This window comes from Odocoileus virginianus, chromosome 4, assembly GCF_023699985.2.
Source record: "Odocoileus virginianus isolate 20LAN1187 ecotype Illinois chromosome 4, Ovbor_1.2, whole genome shotgun sequence".
Classification (NCBI taxonomy): Eukaryota; Metazoa; Chordata; class Mammalia; order Artiodactyla; family Cervidae; genus Odocoileus; species Odocoileus virginianus.
Window position 1 is genome coordinate 81516853 of NC_069677.1, and position 14820 is coordinate 81531672.

Here is a 14820-nt window from a genome sequence, read left to right on the forward strand (position 1 = left end):
GCTCCAGTCCCAATTCTTGGCAAACAATTTTTGTAATCTTGCATTTTTTTCGACATTTCTAAGTCTCCCATTGTGCAGTCAGTCCTGCAGGATACAATTCAAGTGCTTCTTGAATCTGTGTCTCCCAGGCTGTGGTCCCAACACGCCCAAAGAAACGCCTCCTTATTTCAACCACGTATCCATTCTTGGAATCCTTGGTTAGCACTCTAAAAATTCAGCTTCTGCAATTAGATCAATTCCTTTTATTTTCATATATAGCTTCTATAAAACTCTAAAGAGAAGTTACACAAGTTCTTATCTAAAAATGTCGCCTGTGAGAATTCCCTGGTGGTCCAGTGGTTAGGGTTCCAGGTTTCCATTGCAGGGGGCATAGATTTGGTCCCTGACCAGGGAACTAAGATCCTGCATGCCATGCAATGCATCCAGAAAAAAATCTGTTTTTTTGTTTTCCAGTTTTCAAGCTTCCTTTATAAAGATACTTAGTCTTGACAAGTCTGTGCTAAAAATATTAGTCACTAACAGGAGTGCCAAATACATATTTTCCTAGAGTATAATTTGGCAATATATGTTAGGAATCTAAGATAAACTATCTTTTTATCTGTCATTCCACTTCAAAGAATCTATGCTAAGAAAGTAACCAGAAAAGTTTCTACTACAGAGCACAAGTACCTATATTAAAAACTCTGTGACAAACTATAACGGAAAAGAATATGAAAAAGAACATATATACAGGTAGAGCAGGTTCTTAATTTTAATTAAAAGATGCTTGCTCTTGGGAAGGAAACCTATGACAAACCTAGACATCATATTAAAAAGCAGAGACATTACTTTGCTAACAAGGGTCCATATAGTCAAAGCTATGATTTTTTCAGTAGACATGTAAGCATGTGAGAGTTGGACCATAAAGAAAGCTGAGCACCGAAGAATCAGTGCTTTCAAATTGTGCTGCTGGAGAAGACTTCTGAGAGTCCCTTGGACTGCAAGGAAGTCAAACCAGCCTATCCTAAAGGAAATCAACCCTGAATATTCATTGGAAGGACTGTTGCTGAAGTTGAAGCTCCAATACTTTGGCCACCTGATGAGAAGAACTTACTCATTGGAAAAGACCCTGATGACTGGGAAAGATTGAAGGCCGGGGTGAAGGGGATGACAGAGAATGAGATGGTTGGATGGCATCACCAACTAGATGGACATGAGTTTGAGCAGGTTCCGGGAGATGGTGAAGGACAGGGAAGACTGGCATGCTGCAGTCTATGGGGTAGCAAGGAGTTGGACATGACTTGGTGACTGAACAAGGACAAAAACAAGTCCAGTGAAATATTTTTAATACTGAGAAGCTGGAGACAGACTGACTATCAAATAATAGATGATTAAACAAATTCTTGTAACTCCATGTGATGAAAATAATGTTGTCATGAAATACCATGGAGAAATACTGGAGACAACCTTGAATGTATGAAAATACATGTACACATAGTACATTAAATCCCAATGTTTAATGTGTCAAACATTAGTACATTTCTGGTGTAAAACCAGACAGATGTGCAAAGAGTGAAGAAAGCCACACACTCTCAAGACACTGGGACTCTGACAAGTTTCTGTTTTCTTCTTCTTAATGTTTGTAACCTCCCTCAGCTTTCCACAACACTCGTTTCTCTTACAACTAGAGAATCGGTGAATGATGTTTAAGAACCTCTGAGGGGCACAGGGCAGGGAAAGAAAAGCAGTCACTACATCAAAGTCAAACTGCTGAGGACAACAAACCTTGTTTCCAGTTAGATGACAGGAAAATCCAAATGCCCCACAGAAGATGATGAATTCAGTGAAAGAGAATTCCCTCATGCTCTCTCTTCTCCTTCTCAGTGAATCATTTGCCCCAGGCGCTCCCTTGAGGGTCTAAAAGTCTTGGCTGTGGCCCAGATTATGAATCTGTTCTTCATCAGAGTATCACTAGAGAGAGAGGAAACACTGGAGTGAAGGTGGGCTGGGAACAGAGGGCGAGGCTTGAGGTTATTTCTGTGGGTGGGGGTGCCGAGCAGTGACGGCCACTTAGGGACCTGCACTGGGAGTCAGCGCACACGTCCATGAACGCTTGGCTGAAAACTCTCCAGTGGCTTGCAGCTGTTTAGAGTGGTGCCTCAGAGGCTATCACAAGGATCAGCTCAGTGACCTGAAGACAGCAAGGTGAGTTTCAAACCAGACAAGCGAGTTTGAGAATTAAAATGTCAACTGACACTGACAGCCCAGAAAAGAATCTAGAGCATTTTCTGGTGGCCCCAAGTGTTGTATTTATTTATTTCCTTTTTTTGCCTGAGCTGGATCTTCCTGGTGGCATGTGGGCTTTCTCTAGTGGCGCACACTGGCTTAGTTGCCCACAGCAAATGGGATCTTAGTTCCCAGAAGAAAGTGAAGTCGCTCAGTTGTGTTCGACTCTGCAACCCCATGGACTATAGCCTACCAGGATCCTCAGTCCATGGGATTTTCCAGGCAAGAATACTGGAGTGGATTGCCATTTCCTTCTTCAGGGGATCTTCCCAACCTAGGGATCGAACCGGGGTCTCCCACATTGTAGGCAGACGCTTTACTGTCTGAGCTACCAGAGAAGCCCAGAGCAGGGATCAAACCCACATTTCCTTCATTGCAACACAAACTGTCTACCACTGGACCACCAGAGAAGACCCCAAAGTATTTTTAAGGTTCAAAAAATCTTGACTATTCCCAAGATTAGGGCTTCCCAGGTGGCGTGCTGGTCAAGAATCCGCCTGCCAATGCAGGAGACACAGGAGACTCAGATTCAATCCCCGGGTCAGCAAGATCCTCTGGAGGAGGAAATAGCAACCCACGCCAGTATTCTTGCCTGGGAAATCCCATGGACAGAGGAGACAGGTGGGCTACAGCCCGGGGGGTTGCAAAGACTCGGACACGACTGAGTGCCTGAGCATACACACATTTCCAAGATAAAGCAAAAATAAATAACCTACTTAATTTAAAAAAACAAAACTGGTAATCCAGGTTTCAGGTTTGTTTGTTGTCTCTTAAGAAAGACATTCTGGAACTGGAAACATCCCAAGCCTGTTCCTCAACAATGGAGCAACTTCTTAAACATGGAAGGATTCCAAACTAGATTCTTCATTCATAAAAATGGCACCTGGAGTCCAGCAGTCATGAGAAAAGAGAAAATTTCCACCAACTTCTGTTTCAGCAGGGCAGGGGAACTGAGATGAGCATCAGAGAAGGGGAAACTCATACTGAACACTCACTCATGCGAGGGGATGTCTTCAGCTGGTGACTCAGGTCAATTCGTTGAATGCCCTTAAACATTGCTTGAATGTTGATACTATGATTACAACTCTGCCTGAGGAAATGGGGACACTGAGACCAAGGGTTGATCTGACTTGCACTGAGAAATGTTGCGGTCATCAGAGAAGCTGGAATCCGATCCAGACGGTGTGGTTCTGAAACTACACAGTCCAGATTGGGGCTTGAACCCACTGTCCTGGGATTGGATGCATCTGGTGCTAGTTAATAAAGTTCAGGTTCTCATGTCGCATCCCAGAAATAATTCAGGGAGAGACAAACTGAGAGGTAACAAGTGGATTTAGTTAGATACATATTCCATACACAGCCCATCTCAGAAAGCAAGAAAGACCTTGGGAGAAACATACTCCACAGAGTGTGAGCCATCTCAGAAGGTGGGAAGCCATGAAATATGGGTGGTTAGTTCTTCAGTTCATTTCAGTTCAGTCGCTTAGTCATGTCTGACTCTTTTCGACTCCATGGACTGCAGCACACCAGGCTTCCCTGTCCATCACCAACTCCCAGAGTTTGCTCAAACTCATGTCCATCGAGTCAGTGATGCCATCCAACCATCTCTGTTGTCCCCCTTTCCTCCCGTCTTCAATCTTTCCCAGCATCAGGGTCTTTTCCAATGAGTCAGTTCTGCGCATCAGGTGGTCAAAGCACTGGAGTTTCAGCTTCAGCATCAATCCTTCCAATGAATATTCAGGACTGTTTTCCTTTAGGATTGACTGGTTTGATCTCCATGCAGTCCAAGAAACTCTCAAGAATCGTCTCTAACACCACAGTTCAAAAGCATCAGTTCTTCGGTGCTCAGCTTTCTTTATACACCAACGCTCACATCCATACATGACTACTGGAAAAACCATAGCTTTGACTAGATGGACCTTTGTTGGCAAAATAATGTCTCTGCTTTTTAATATGCTAAGTTGGCCATAGCTTTTCTTCCAAAGAGTAAACATCTTTTAATTTCATGGCTGCAGTCACCATCTGCAGTGATTTTGGAGCCCAAAAAAGTAAAGTCTGTCACTGCTTCCATTGTTTCCACATCTATTTGCCATGAAGTAATGGGACCGGATGCCATGATCTTAGTTTTCTTAATGTTGAGTTTTAGGCCAGCTTTTTCACTCTCCTCTTTCACTTTCATCAAGAGGCTCTTTAGTTCCTCTTCATTCTCTGCCATAAGGGTGTTGTCATCTGCATATCTGAGGTTATTGGTATTTCTCCTGGTAATCTTGATTCCAGCTTGTCATTTCACATGATGTACTCTTCATATAAGTTAAATAAGCAGGGTGACAATATTTGTGCTGCAATCCATGGGGTCACAAAGAGTCGGACCTGACTGAATGACTGAGCTGAATTCTGTGGAGACTGAACCCAGTGCTGCTGTAGCTGCCGACCTTCAACACCCCCTGAGGGAGGTCAGGGTGGAGAGTGAGGCACCCTCTGCTCCAGCGAACCTGGTAGGACAGGTCTTTAGATAGTTGTATATTTTCAGGAACAGATTTTGTGATCCCATACCTTGCATCTCCTCATATCTAGAAAGAACTGAATCCCTTCATGGTGACAGCAGCTCCTCCTGATTAGTGGAAAACTCTTGTAAAGTAAGCACTTAATTGTATTGAACTCCTCCACCAAACTCTTACGCACTGACCTTCTCCCACTGCCTCTTTGAAACAGTCTCTCAGAGCTATCTGAGGTGCCGCCTCCTGGGCTGCAGTCCTCATTTTGTCCAGAATAAAACTTCACTCACAACTCTCAAGTTGTGCATCTTTTTTAGTCGACAAAACCATGAAGGGGCTGAGGGTTTTGGGTACCAGAAATGGCAACCCTCTCTAGTATTCTTGCCTGGAAAATTCCATGAACAGAGGAACCTGGTGGGCTATAGTCCATGGGGTTGCAAGAGTCACACAGGACTTAGCGATTAAACCACCACCACTCTGTTCTGACTCCACCCAGCAGTAAAACTTGCTCTGCTCCAAACTAGGATAGATTTCTTTGACCTCCCTGTGAGTGGCACACATGATCTTACTTGCCTTGGGTAACAGACTAGGCCCCCCCACCACATGGGTTTGCCCCTGCCAATAGGTTCTGATGGGGAACATTGCCCAGGGTGGGTAGGGTGGGCACTGGCCACGTGGCTCGGTCCAGCACACCCTGAGGAGGCCAGTCATGTGTCCAAGGTGGGGGAACTGAGTCCTTGGGTCCCCAAAGTTCTCATGGTGGTGGAGGCGTCCGCCCCCCAGGCCTCTGCAGGGTGATTTGGTCGTGGATCAGGAGTGCATGCCCTAGGTAGGGGCGCCCGGGTAGCAAGGCGGGCCTGGATCCTTGGTCCTGCCGGAGGGTCTCAGGGCCCGTGCGTTCTAGCGCCGGTCCCCGCGGTGGCCGCAGGGGCGGTGGACCGCATGCGAGTTCCGGGCCTTGCAGGGCCTGGAGTTGGGGCCAGGCACCGCGCTCCCCCGGGACCTGGGGAAGGTAGTCCCGGTAACTCTAAGCCCAGCAGCCCACTTGCAGACATCCCTGTCCGCGCCCACTTCCGGGGCGCCTCGCCCGTGCGCTTCCTCCGCTGGGGCCCTTGTCGGTCGGGCTCGAGGTCCTGCCTCGCAGGCAGTGTGCGGCCCCGGGGTTAGAGGTGTGGTGCAGGCCAGGGGGCGGACCTGTGTGGAGTGAATGAAGGACTCGAGGAACCGATGAATGAAGGAAGGCCGGCGCAGCCTGCAGCGCCCCACCGGGTAAAACTGAAAGTGCAAGCCGATGTTTTGGAGGGTGGCCGCCCACGTGCCGGTAGCGCAGAGATGTGAGTGGGTTGCCCGGGTCCGGGTTGCGGTAGACAATTTGCCCGGGAGGGGCGGGAGTGGGCGGGGACAGGCGAATGCCCCGCCCCCGGCCCGCCCCGGCGCAGCGCGGGACCCGCGGGTTCCCAGCCGCGCTGAGGTCAGAGGGAGGCGGTCTGTCGTCCGAGCCGAGCGCCTGCGCCGATCCGGGCCGCGGCGGAGCGGAGCCAGAGCGTGGCCGAAGCCGAGCGGAGCGCGCGGCGGAGACGCTGACCTCCCCCCGGTCCCGCGCCGCCGCGGCAGGCCCGGCATGGAGGAGGAATGCCGGGTGCTCTCCATTCAAAGCCACGTCGTCCGCGGCTACGTGGGCAACCGGGCGGCCACGTTCCCGCTGCAGGTACGCTTACGTAACCCGGCGGTGTCCCCGCGCCCGGCCGTGCGGGCCAGCGAAGGGGTGGCCGCTGCCGGGCCGCGTGACCTTGGCCCGGCAGCCCGGATGATCTGGAGCGCGGGGTTCCAGACGCGGGCGGGGGAGGCGGGCACTTTGCAGGGGCGGGGGCGGGGCCGCACTTGGACCCCGGCGGGTGGAATGGGGCGGGGGTGGGGACGCTCGGTTAGAATGAAGCCCCCGGGAGCGTGCTGTGAGCACCCGCCAGCCCCCGCCCTTTCCCACCGGCCCGACCCTGGGGAAGGGAAAAGGCGGAGCAGCGGCCGGAGACCCAGCGAAGGTGGGCGCTGAGCAAGCAGGTCTCTGCACTGCTCACCTGGTGGGCGACCGGTCCCTTTCCGGTCCCCGCCCCCTGCGGGTCCGGAGGCTCCACCCTGCGACTGCTCGTTGGGAGGCGGTCGCCTGGAGGGGATGGGACGGAGGGGGCCTATCTGCCGGTGTTGGTTCCGGAGAAGTAAAGCCCAGAGGGCAGTTCAGGCAGTGCAGGGTCTGGCTCTAGAAGCCGCTTCCTACATGTGTCAGCCTTTCCCTACTGGGGTGCCCACGGGCTTCCCGCTTCCCCTACCTGTGCTTCTGGAGGGGCTCACGGTCTCTCTGTGGTTCATCAGTGATACTCGCTGCTTCCTGTCTCAGCCCCGAGGTTGTGGTTGGGTGGCCCCTTGGAGGGTCAGGATGAGGCCTGGGTGCAATGGGGTGTCAGCCTTGGGCTCACCATCACTTCCTTGCCCTGTGGGCTAAGCAGGAGGCTGTGCGTTCAGACTGGTGGCTCTCTTGGACCATGCATCTTTGGCCCATTGTCCCTGGGTCCGATCCTCGAACCTGGAGCTAGTGTCTGGCCCCTGCTGTGCAGGCTGTACATGAGGGCCCTGTGCTGGACCCTCAAGATCATAAAGGGCCACCCAGTCACAATGGCCTGTAGGTGCCAGCTGGCCGGAGGGGACGTGGGAAGGGTTGGAATCCTTCAGTAAAGCTTGAGGGCCGACCTGAGGCTGGCCTGCCCGTCTCCCGAGGAGGAGGCAGTGGAACAAAGGCTTGAAGGTGGAATGGTACAAGGGTTCCAGTCCAACTGACCTGCCTGGCCGGCTGCCTGTGATCTGTGAGCACCCATGAAGATAATGTGAGGTCCTTGGCCCTCCTGTTCCCACCAGCGGGGGTGCAAGCCGTGGGGGCAGCCAGGGTACACTCCGGGACCGGTCCCGGGGCCCCAGCTCTTGGTCACTGATTGCTTGAGCAGGGCCTCTGTGGTGGGACAGTGCTGGGGTGAAAGTGCAGGATCCCTGAAGCAGGGGCGGCCCCAGAAGGTGGAACCAGGCAGTTCCCTACCAGATATGGTCCGCCTGCACCCTGCCTGGAGGGAGCCGCCCTTGGCAGAAGTGTGCAGAGGTGTGTAGACCCTGCTGCTTCCCTGGGCCTCTGTCTCTCCCTGAGGCCACTCCTTCTTTCTCTTTCCCTGGGCAAGTTGTTCCTCTGATCATCTGTTCCTTGATTTCTAGGTACTGACCTAAACTTGCAGACCAACATGTCCTTTGCCGATTACTTGATGGGATGCTCCTCCAGACCACCCGCCTTGGGAAGGGCCTCTGAAGGGCTGAACCTTGGTTCTTACCTGAGGTCTCCTCTCTATCCAGCATCCTTACCTGTGGTCTTCAGGGACAGACGTTGGGGGTGCCATCCCCCTTCTGTATCCCCAGGGTGGGGGTAACACCTGTCTCTGACTTAATCCATTCCTGCACTTCCTCTTTCCTACTTAAAGAAAAACACACAGCAAGGGAGTTGTGAGTTTTAGTCATGGACTTACTGAGGACTGTAGCCCCGGAGACAGCCTCTCAGGGCACTGCTCCAGAGAGGTCAGGGAGAGGCCAGTTTGTACATGAGGTTTTGGGAACTGGGAAATACTTGCATTCAAGCTTACTTCTGGATAAAAGATTACTGCTAATAAGAAGAGATATCTTAAATTATTGATTTTCGTGTTATTCTAAGTATGAAAAGATGCAGGAATTTGGAGTCATTGAAATTCTTTCTAGATTTGCATCTGACATCTGTTTACGCAAAGCACTGAGTACCTGCCCCATTTTTTTTTATCCTGAATTCCTCAGATGGGCCACTGCTGTGGCTTAGACTTAACCCTGTAGAGCTGGAAGTAAGCCAGGCTCTTTTGTTACTCTTTATTCACACTCCCCTGGAGGCTCATTCTTAAGCTGGAGACTTGAAGAGGCTACCTTCCACCTTGAGCTCTCTAGTGCTCAGTTGCCTTATCTGTGGAATGGGCACAGTGCCTGACTCCAAGGACCCGATAAGGGTGACCATCCCTGGGAGGTGCCTCGGAGGTGCTGGCTGCTGAGTGAGGTGACCCCAATGCCTCGGGTGCTTTTCTTAGTCCTCTCTGCAGAAAGACCAGACAGGGAGGTAATAGGGCCAGTGGGCAGCCAAGTGTGCCTGGGGCATCTAAGGGAGGCCAGGGCCTCCATCGGGCCTGGATCACTTCCTTTCCTGTGTCCTTTGCCCTCATCATTTCCTCCTCCTCATGTAGTCTTCGGGTGGAAAAAGCTGAGGAGGGGGAGAAAGCAGAGAGGGTGGCTCTCAAAACATGCTCCACCAAACCAAGCCCACCTGATGGTGTACTTCAGCCTCCAGAGCTGAGAAAATTGAAAGGTTGTTGCTGAACCACGAAAGACACCGAGATTCTTGTCCTCTGGAGGAGAAGAATTCAACCCAGGGCTAGAGACAAGGCTTGATCACTCAGAGCTTTTGTGTAATAAAGTTTTATTAAAGTATAAAAGAGATAGAGAAAGCTTCTGACATAGACATAGAAGGGGGCAGAAAGAGTGCTCCCTCACTAGCATTAGCAATGGAGTTATATACTTCTAATTAGTTATTACGGTGAATCAAAAGAATGTCTGGAGGTTGTAAAGACCTTACTAGACTCACTCCCACAATTTACATTTTAAGATAACAGGATTAGCCAGAACTAATTTTTTTTTAGAACTAATTTTTTTTACAGAACAGTTTTTTTTCCAGAAACTGTCCTCAAGCAGGATACATTATTGTTGTATAATCCTAAGGAATGTAGAAGGGAAAAAAGGTTTGTCCTTTCCTCTTCCTTGAGAATTCCAGACCCCTCTGTCCTTGGGGACCCCCAGACTTCTTATCCACCTGCCTAGGAATCGACTCTCAGAATAATGAACTCTGTTTCAGCCGTGGGAGCACTCACACGGTCCTTATTTAAGGTCCCACTTGGGACACACGTTCAGCCCATAGAGAACAATTTCCAGAGGTTTTCCTTAGCTCACTGTACACTTTCTCCCCTTGGCCATTTAGTGCTTCCTTGTCCAGAGTCCATAAGTCTGTGCATGCTTGCTTTGGCTAGGCTGCCGAGCTCTTGTAAGGGCTACGGGAGGCTCCGTGGGGTCTCCTGCAGGCATTTTGCTCCCCACCCAACATGTGAGCACTGCTGTAGCACAGAGGGGCAGGGCATGGGGCAGGATGGGCTGGGGGTGAGCAGAGCCTGGAAGTGGCCGTGCCTTGCACAGTTCCAGCAGGTGTCCCCTGACTACACAGCTGTGCCGAGTGGGGAAAATGTTCTGAATTTTGATGGATGTTGTACAGCTGGAGATGCCACAGGTGGGGTTACCCACACAGCTGACTGTGGGAAGAGAGCTTGGAAATGGCAGGAGAAGGTGGGGTCTGGCTGGCCCACACACACTTGGGGAGACAGAATATGCACTTGTGCGGGGTGGAGAGGCTGCCGGTGGAGGGGTGCTGACCCGGTGCCCGGGTCTTGGAGAAACGGCTCAGGGGCCGGCCGTGCCCCTCAGACATTCTCAGCCTCATCTGCACAGTGAGAACAGTCCTGTTAGTGATCACGTGGTGCCAAGCTCCCAGGTTCTGCTTGTGGTGGGATGCAGTGTGGATCCCTGCCCAGGGACCTTCCACCACTCCCAGGGTTGTCCTGGCTAGATGTCTGCAAGCTAGATGTCTGGGCTTCAGGGCTCTGGTTCTCAAACTGCTTTTTGCCAGGTCCCCACCGGCTTCCCTGGTAGCCCAGATGGTATAGAGTCTGCCTGCAATGCAGGAGACCCGGATTTGATCCCTGGGTGGGAATGATCTCCTGAAGAAGGAGACCCGGATTTGATCCCTGGGTGGGAACGATCTCCTGAAGAAGGAAATGGCAACCCCCTCCAGTATTCTTGCCTGGAGAATCCTATGAACAGAGGAGCCTAGCAGGCTATAGTCCATGGGGTCACAAAGAGTTGTACACAGTTGAGCGACTATCACTCACAGGCTACAGTCCAAAGGGTCAAAAAGTGTCAGATGCAACTTAGCAATTAACACTTAATACCACAGCACAGTAGTGTGATTTCAGGTGGGTAGCCTGCAGGCAGCTGCCTTCCCTGGGCAGAGAAAAATGTTAACACAGAAGAGAAAGGACCAGAACCTTGACCCTGGTTTTGGATTTGTTCCGTGGCTCGAGTTCATAGTCCGTTTTAGTGGCTGAGGGGCACATGCTGCTGTGACCAGCAACAGCAGGTAGAGCCGTGGGCAGGCTGATCCCACGTCGGCAGTGAGCGAGGGAAGCGAGAGGGTGGGCTCGTGCCTTCCTGTCCTGTCTCTGGAGGTGGGGGCTGCAGGTCGAGGGCATCATGCCTGTGATGGTTCTGGGGCCCCTTCCCTGGCCAGACCCTGGGACCTCTCACTGTTCTGACCTTGCTTCTAGGGAGAGAAAAGGGAAGGGGTGGATGGACCCAGTGTGGCCTCCTCCCACCCTGGACTCTGCGGGCTGCTTTCCTCTTGGAAGTAGAAAACATCACGTTCTTCCTGGCTGGAAGTATACTTCTGAGTCCCCGCTGTGTACACAGGCCTGTTGATCCAGCAGCTACTCCTGTGTTTTTATAGATCCCACCCATCCTCTTTGTGGCTCAAACAGTAAAGAATCTGAAGATCCTGTGGAGAAGGGAATGGCTGCCCTCTCCAGTATTCTTGCCTCGAGAATTCCATGGACAGAGGAGCCTGGCGGGCTACAGTCCATGGGGTGGCAAAGAGTTGGACACAACTAAGTGACTAACACGTCCACTTTACTCCCATTGTCCAGCAGCCCCACAACCCCACTCCTGCCCTATTGCTTTCCGTTTTTTTTTTTTTGGTGAAAACACAGCAGGGGTCTTCCCTGGTTGTCTAGTGGTTAAGACTCTGGGCTCCCAATGTAGGGGGCCTGGGTTTGATCCCTGGTCTGGGAAGTATGATCCTGTATGCCACGTGGTACAGTCCAAAAAAGTAAAAGAAGTAAAAAGTAAAAATATAGCAGATAAATGAGGCTTAGGCTCTTTATGAGTTTCTGGGGGGTGGCCATAACAGAGTACCACAAAGAGGGGCTTAAAATCATGGATTTATTCTCCCACAATTTAGAGGCCAAGAGTCTGAAGTCAGGGTGTTGACAGAGCCGTGATCCCTCCCCCAGAGGCTGGAGGGGAGGGTCCTTCCTGCCTCTTGCAGCTTCTAGGGGGCTCCAGGCATCCTTGGCTTGTGGCTACATCACTCCAGTCCGTGCCTCTTGTTGCATGGCCTGCTTCTGTGTGTCTCAAATAAGCACCTTTGTCATTGGGTGTGGGGTCTACTGACATAATCCAGGGGCCATCTTAGCTTGAGATGCTTAACTTGATTGTATCTTGCCAGACCCAATTTCCAGTCCAGTATGTGCATGAATCCTCAGCCAGTATGTATTTTAGGGGCTGCTGTTCAATTCACTGTGAGTTAAAAGGAGCCTGTTCAGAGAGATTTAAAAGTGGCACAAATTGGGTGTTTAATTAAAGCTCCAGCATCCAAAAGCTGTCCTTTCTGGGAAGAACAGTGCAGGTGGGAGTCGAGCTGCTGCCTCAGCCACGACTCCTGTGTCTCCCTCCAACTGCCAGGCACTTCTCCTGCCAGGGTGGCTAGCACTTGCGATGCCAACAGCCACTCTGCTGAGCAGATGAGTCTTTCTGAGGGTTGCCAGGCAGGTGGTAGCTGGCCTCGTGCCAGATGTGTGGTGTCTGCTTCCTTCTGAGGCTGTGTCTGGTTTGGCACGGCGGCCTTGGGCACCCAGGACCTCTGCTGGGGTCACTTGAGGCCCAGGATGCCGCCTTGAAGGGCCATGCTGGGGGTAGGGGGCACATAGATAATTCTGTGACCTTGAGAATCTGATTTGGGACCTTAGCTCAGAACCCCATTTCAGTACCATGTTGCCAAGACTACAGGCAGCCCTGGAAGGTGGGTCAGGGGTTGTCTCATTTGGGAGCCTATAGAAACCCACCTCGTTCTCTGACTCTCCAGGCCCCTTGGTGCAGAAGCAGAGCCGAGACATCCGGCAGGGCTGGAGGCGGTTTCTTGTGCAGGGACCTCAAAGCCAGGCCTGTTTGCCAGTGGACTGGCTTGGACACCCGGCAGGAAGGGGTAGGCTGGGAGGCAACAGATTGTGCAGAGAGGCCCCTGGACTGGAAACCTAGGTTCAGACCCTCTCTGCCTAGTGATGGGGCCACAGGACCTGAGCAGAGGCCGCAGAGCTGCCCAGCAAGCGAGTGTGGCCGGCTCACCCCGGCCTCTCCTAAAGGCTTGTGACTGGTGATGATGAGGACGCTTCCGGCCATAAGCAGCTTATTTTCCACCTCTCCCCTTTAAGAACCGCCTGAGCTGTAAAGTGGCCCTGTTCAGAGGCTCTCTTGGTTTGTCTTAAAACACCTGGTTCTTGGAAAATCTTTATGCTTTTTCCTTGGAATTCCTTGGATAAAAAGGACCTTTTCTAGCAGGACTGTGCTTGAAAGATGCTGGAAAGATGTCACCTGCCCTTTAAATGATGTAGTGTTTGCTTTAGAGGTTTTCACGGTGACACATGCGTTGGCAGACAGTGCCAGGGAGTCAGTGCCCCAAAGCACAGCTTCTTCCTGCCCCGCCTCGGGCCCCCTTGTCACTTCCCAGGGGAGTGCGCCAGGGCTGGAACCCAGTGACTTGGGATGCCTGTGCACTGCTTGCTTCACCCTGGAAGTCCCTGTCTCCTCCAGTGTGTCCCCACCCTGGAACTTAGGTGTTGCTTCTGCATTTCTCCTGCCTTTTGGGTTTTCCCAAGAATGTCCAGAATTGCTCAATATCTTGATTTTGTAACCCTTTCTTAGTTTGGGGCTGAGAGCAAGAACTTAATGGTCTGTGTTGTGTGTGTGTGCTCAGCTGTGGGTGTGTACATGTGGGCTCGCGTGTGCAGTTGTGTGGTGTGGCACCCTGCCTCATGATGGCGAGACCACCCCTCACAGGGACCTCTCTGGAAGGGTCTGTGCTGAGAGGCTGCTGGCCTAGAGACCTGAGCAGGTGTGCGCGAGCAGGTGCTGCTGTGACCATGCAGAGAGGGCCTCCCGGTGGTGTGGCTCATAGGCCTGGATGTCCCTGGGGCTCACCCCCATGGAGCTTTTGAAATAAGAGCAGCCAGCTCTGCTAAGAGTGTTCCAGGAGAGTGCCGCCAAGGGTAGAGTAGACGGAGTTTGTCCAGGAGAGAGGAATGCGTGGGGCCATGGCCTTGGAACAGAATCGTGGGGTCAGCCGAGGAGAGGCAGCCCCTCCCGTCCCCTGACCAGAGCTGCCACCCTGTCCCCCGTCTGTAGCCGGTGCTGCTGGGCGCTTGGGCCAAGACTGCCTCTTTTAGGGCAGTGCCCAGCTGAACCTGACCAGCGAGTGTGCGGGGCCTGGCGGCTGGGGTGGGTGCACTGCGCTGGGAGCAGGGCTGGGGCCAGGGTGAGGGGGTCCGAGGCCGGCTGCCCAGGAGATGAGGGCGCATGTGGGGCGAAGGTGGCCTTGGGACTTAAGGCGAGCCAGACGGGGGTGGGGGTACAGCACTGCTCGGGGGACACAGGGCTGTTCCCCATCGGAGCTCCCGTGGGAGACACGGAGTGGGTGGTTGCGAGTTGGGCTGAGTGGTCGGGCTGATCAGGGACGGGTGGAGAAAGGGACCCTGGAGTACCCAAGGCTGATCAGTCGGACCACAGGCACATGGCTTTCCTGTGTCCCCTCTTTGCTAATTCTGATTTCCTAGGAGAGTGACTGAAAACGTCTCACAAAACAAGCCTCAGTGAAGGTTTTGAAGATGGTGAAGTTGTTGCAGGAAGGGGGACCTCTTCCAGGGCCCGAAACTGGGCTCTTGTCTAACACTCAGAAATGAATTGTCCGAGGAGACACATATGCTGACAAAGCAAGAGATTTTATTGGGAAGTGCACCCAGGTGGAGAACAGGAGGGTGAGGGAACCCAGGAGAACTGCTCTGTCACGTGGCTCACAGTCTCGGGC

General features: G+C 52.3%; 1 protein-coding gene and 2 long non-coding RNA genes across 3 annotated transcripts in view; 2 read left to right on the plus strand and 1 right to left on the minus strand.

Moving 5' to 3' along the window:
• On the minus strand, nt 1-7204 carry LOC110121963 (uncharacterized). The gene is made up of 3 exons (XR_002309083.2): nt 7085-7204; nt 1765-1950; nt 1-221 (listed from the first exon to the last, which is right to left on the minus strand). It is a non-coding gene; the product is annotated as an uncharacterized lncRNA (long non-coding RNA).
• PDXK (pyridoxal kinase) overlaps nt 6155-14820 on the plus strand; it is a 30704-nt gene continuing 22038 nt past the window's right edge. Inside the window, exon 1 of the mRNA XM_070466851.1 lies at nt 6155-6468. Within this exon, the coding sequence (XP_070322952.1) occupies nt 6382-6468 (87 nt within the window). The 5' untranslated portion in view covers nt 6155-6381. The remainder of the gene's footprint in view (nt 6469-14820) is intronic.
• On the plus strand, nt 7291-8474 carry LOC110121964 (uncharacterized). Its single transcript, XR_002309084.2, has 2 exons — nt 7291-7636; nt 8013-8474. It is a non-coding gene; the product is annotated as an uncharacterized lncRNA (long non-coding RNA).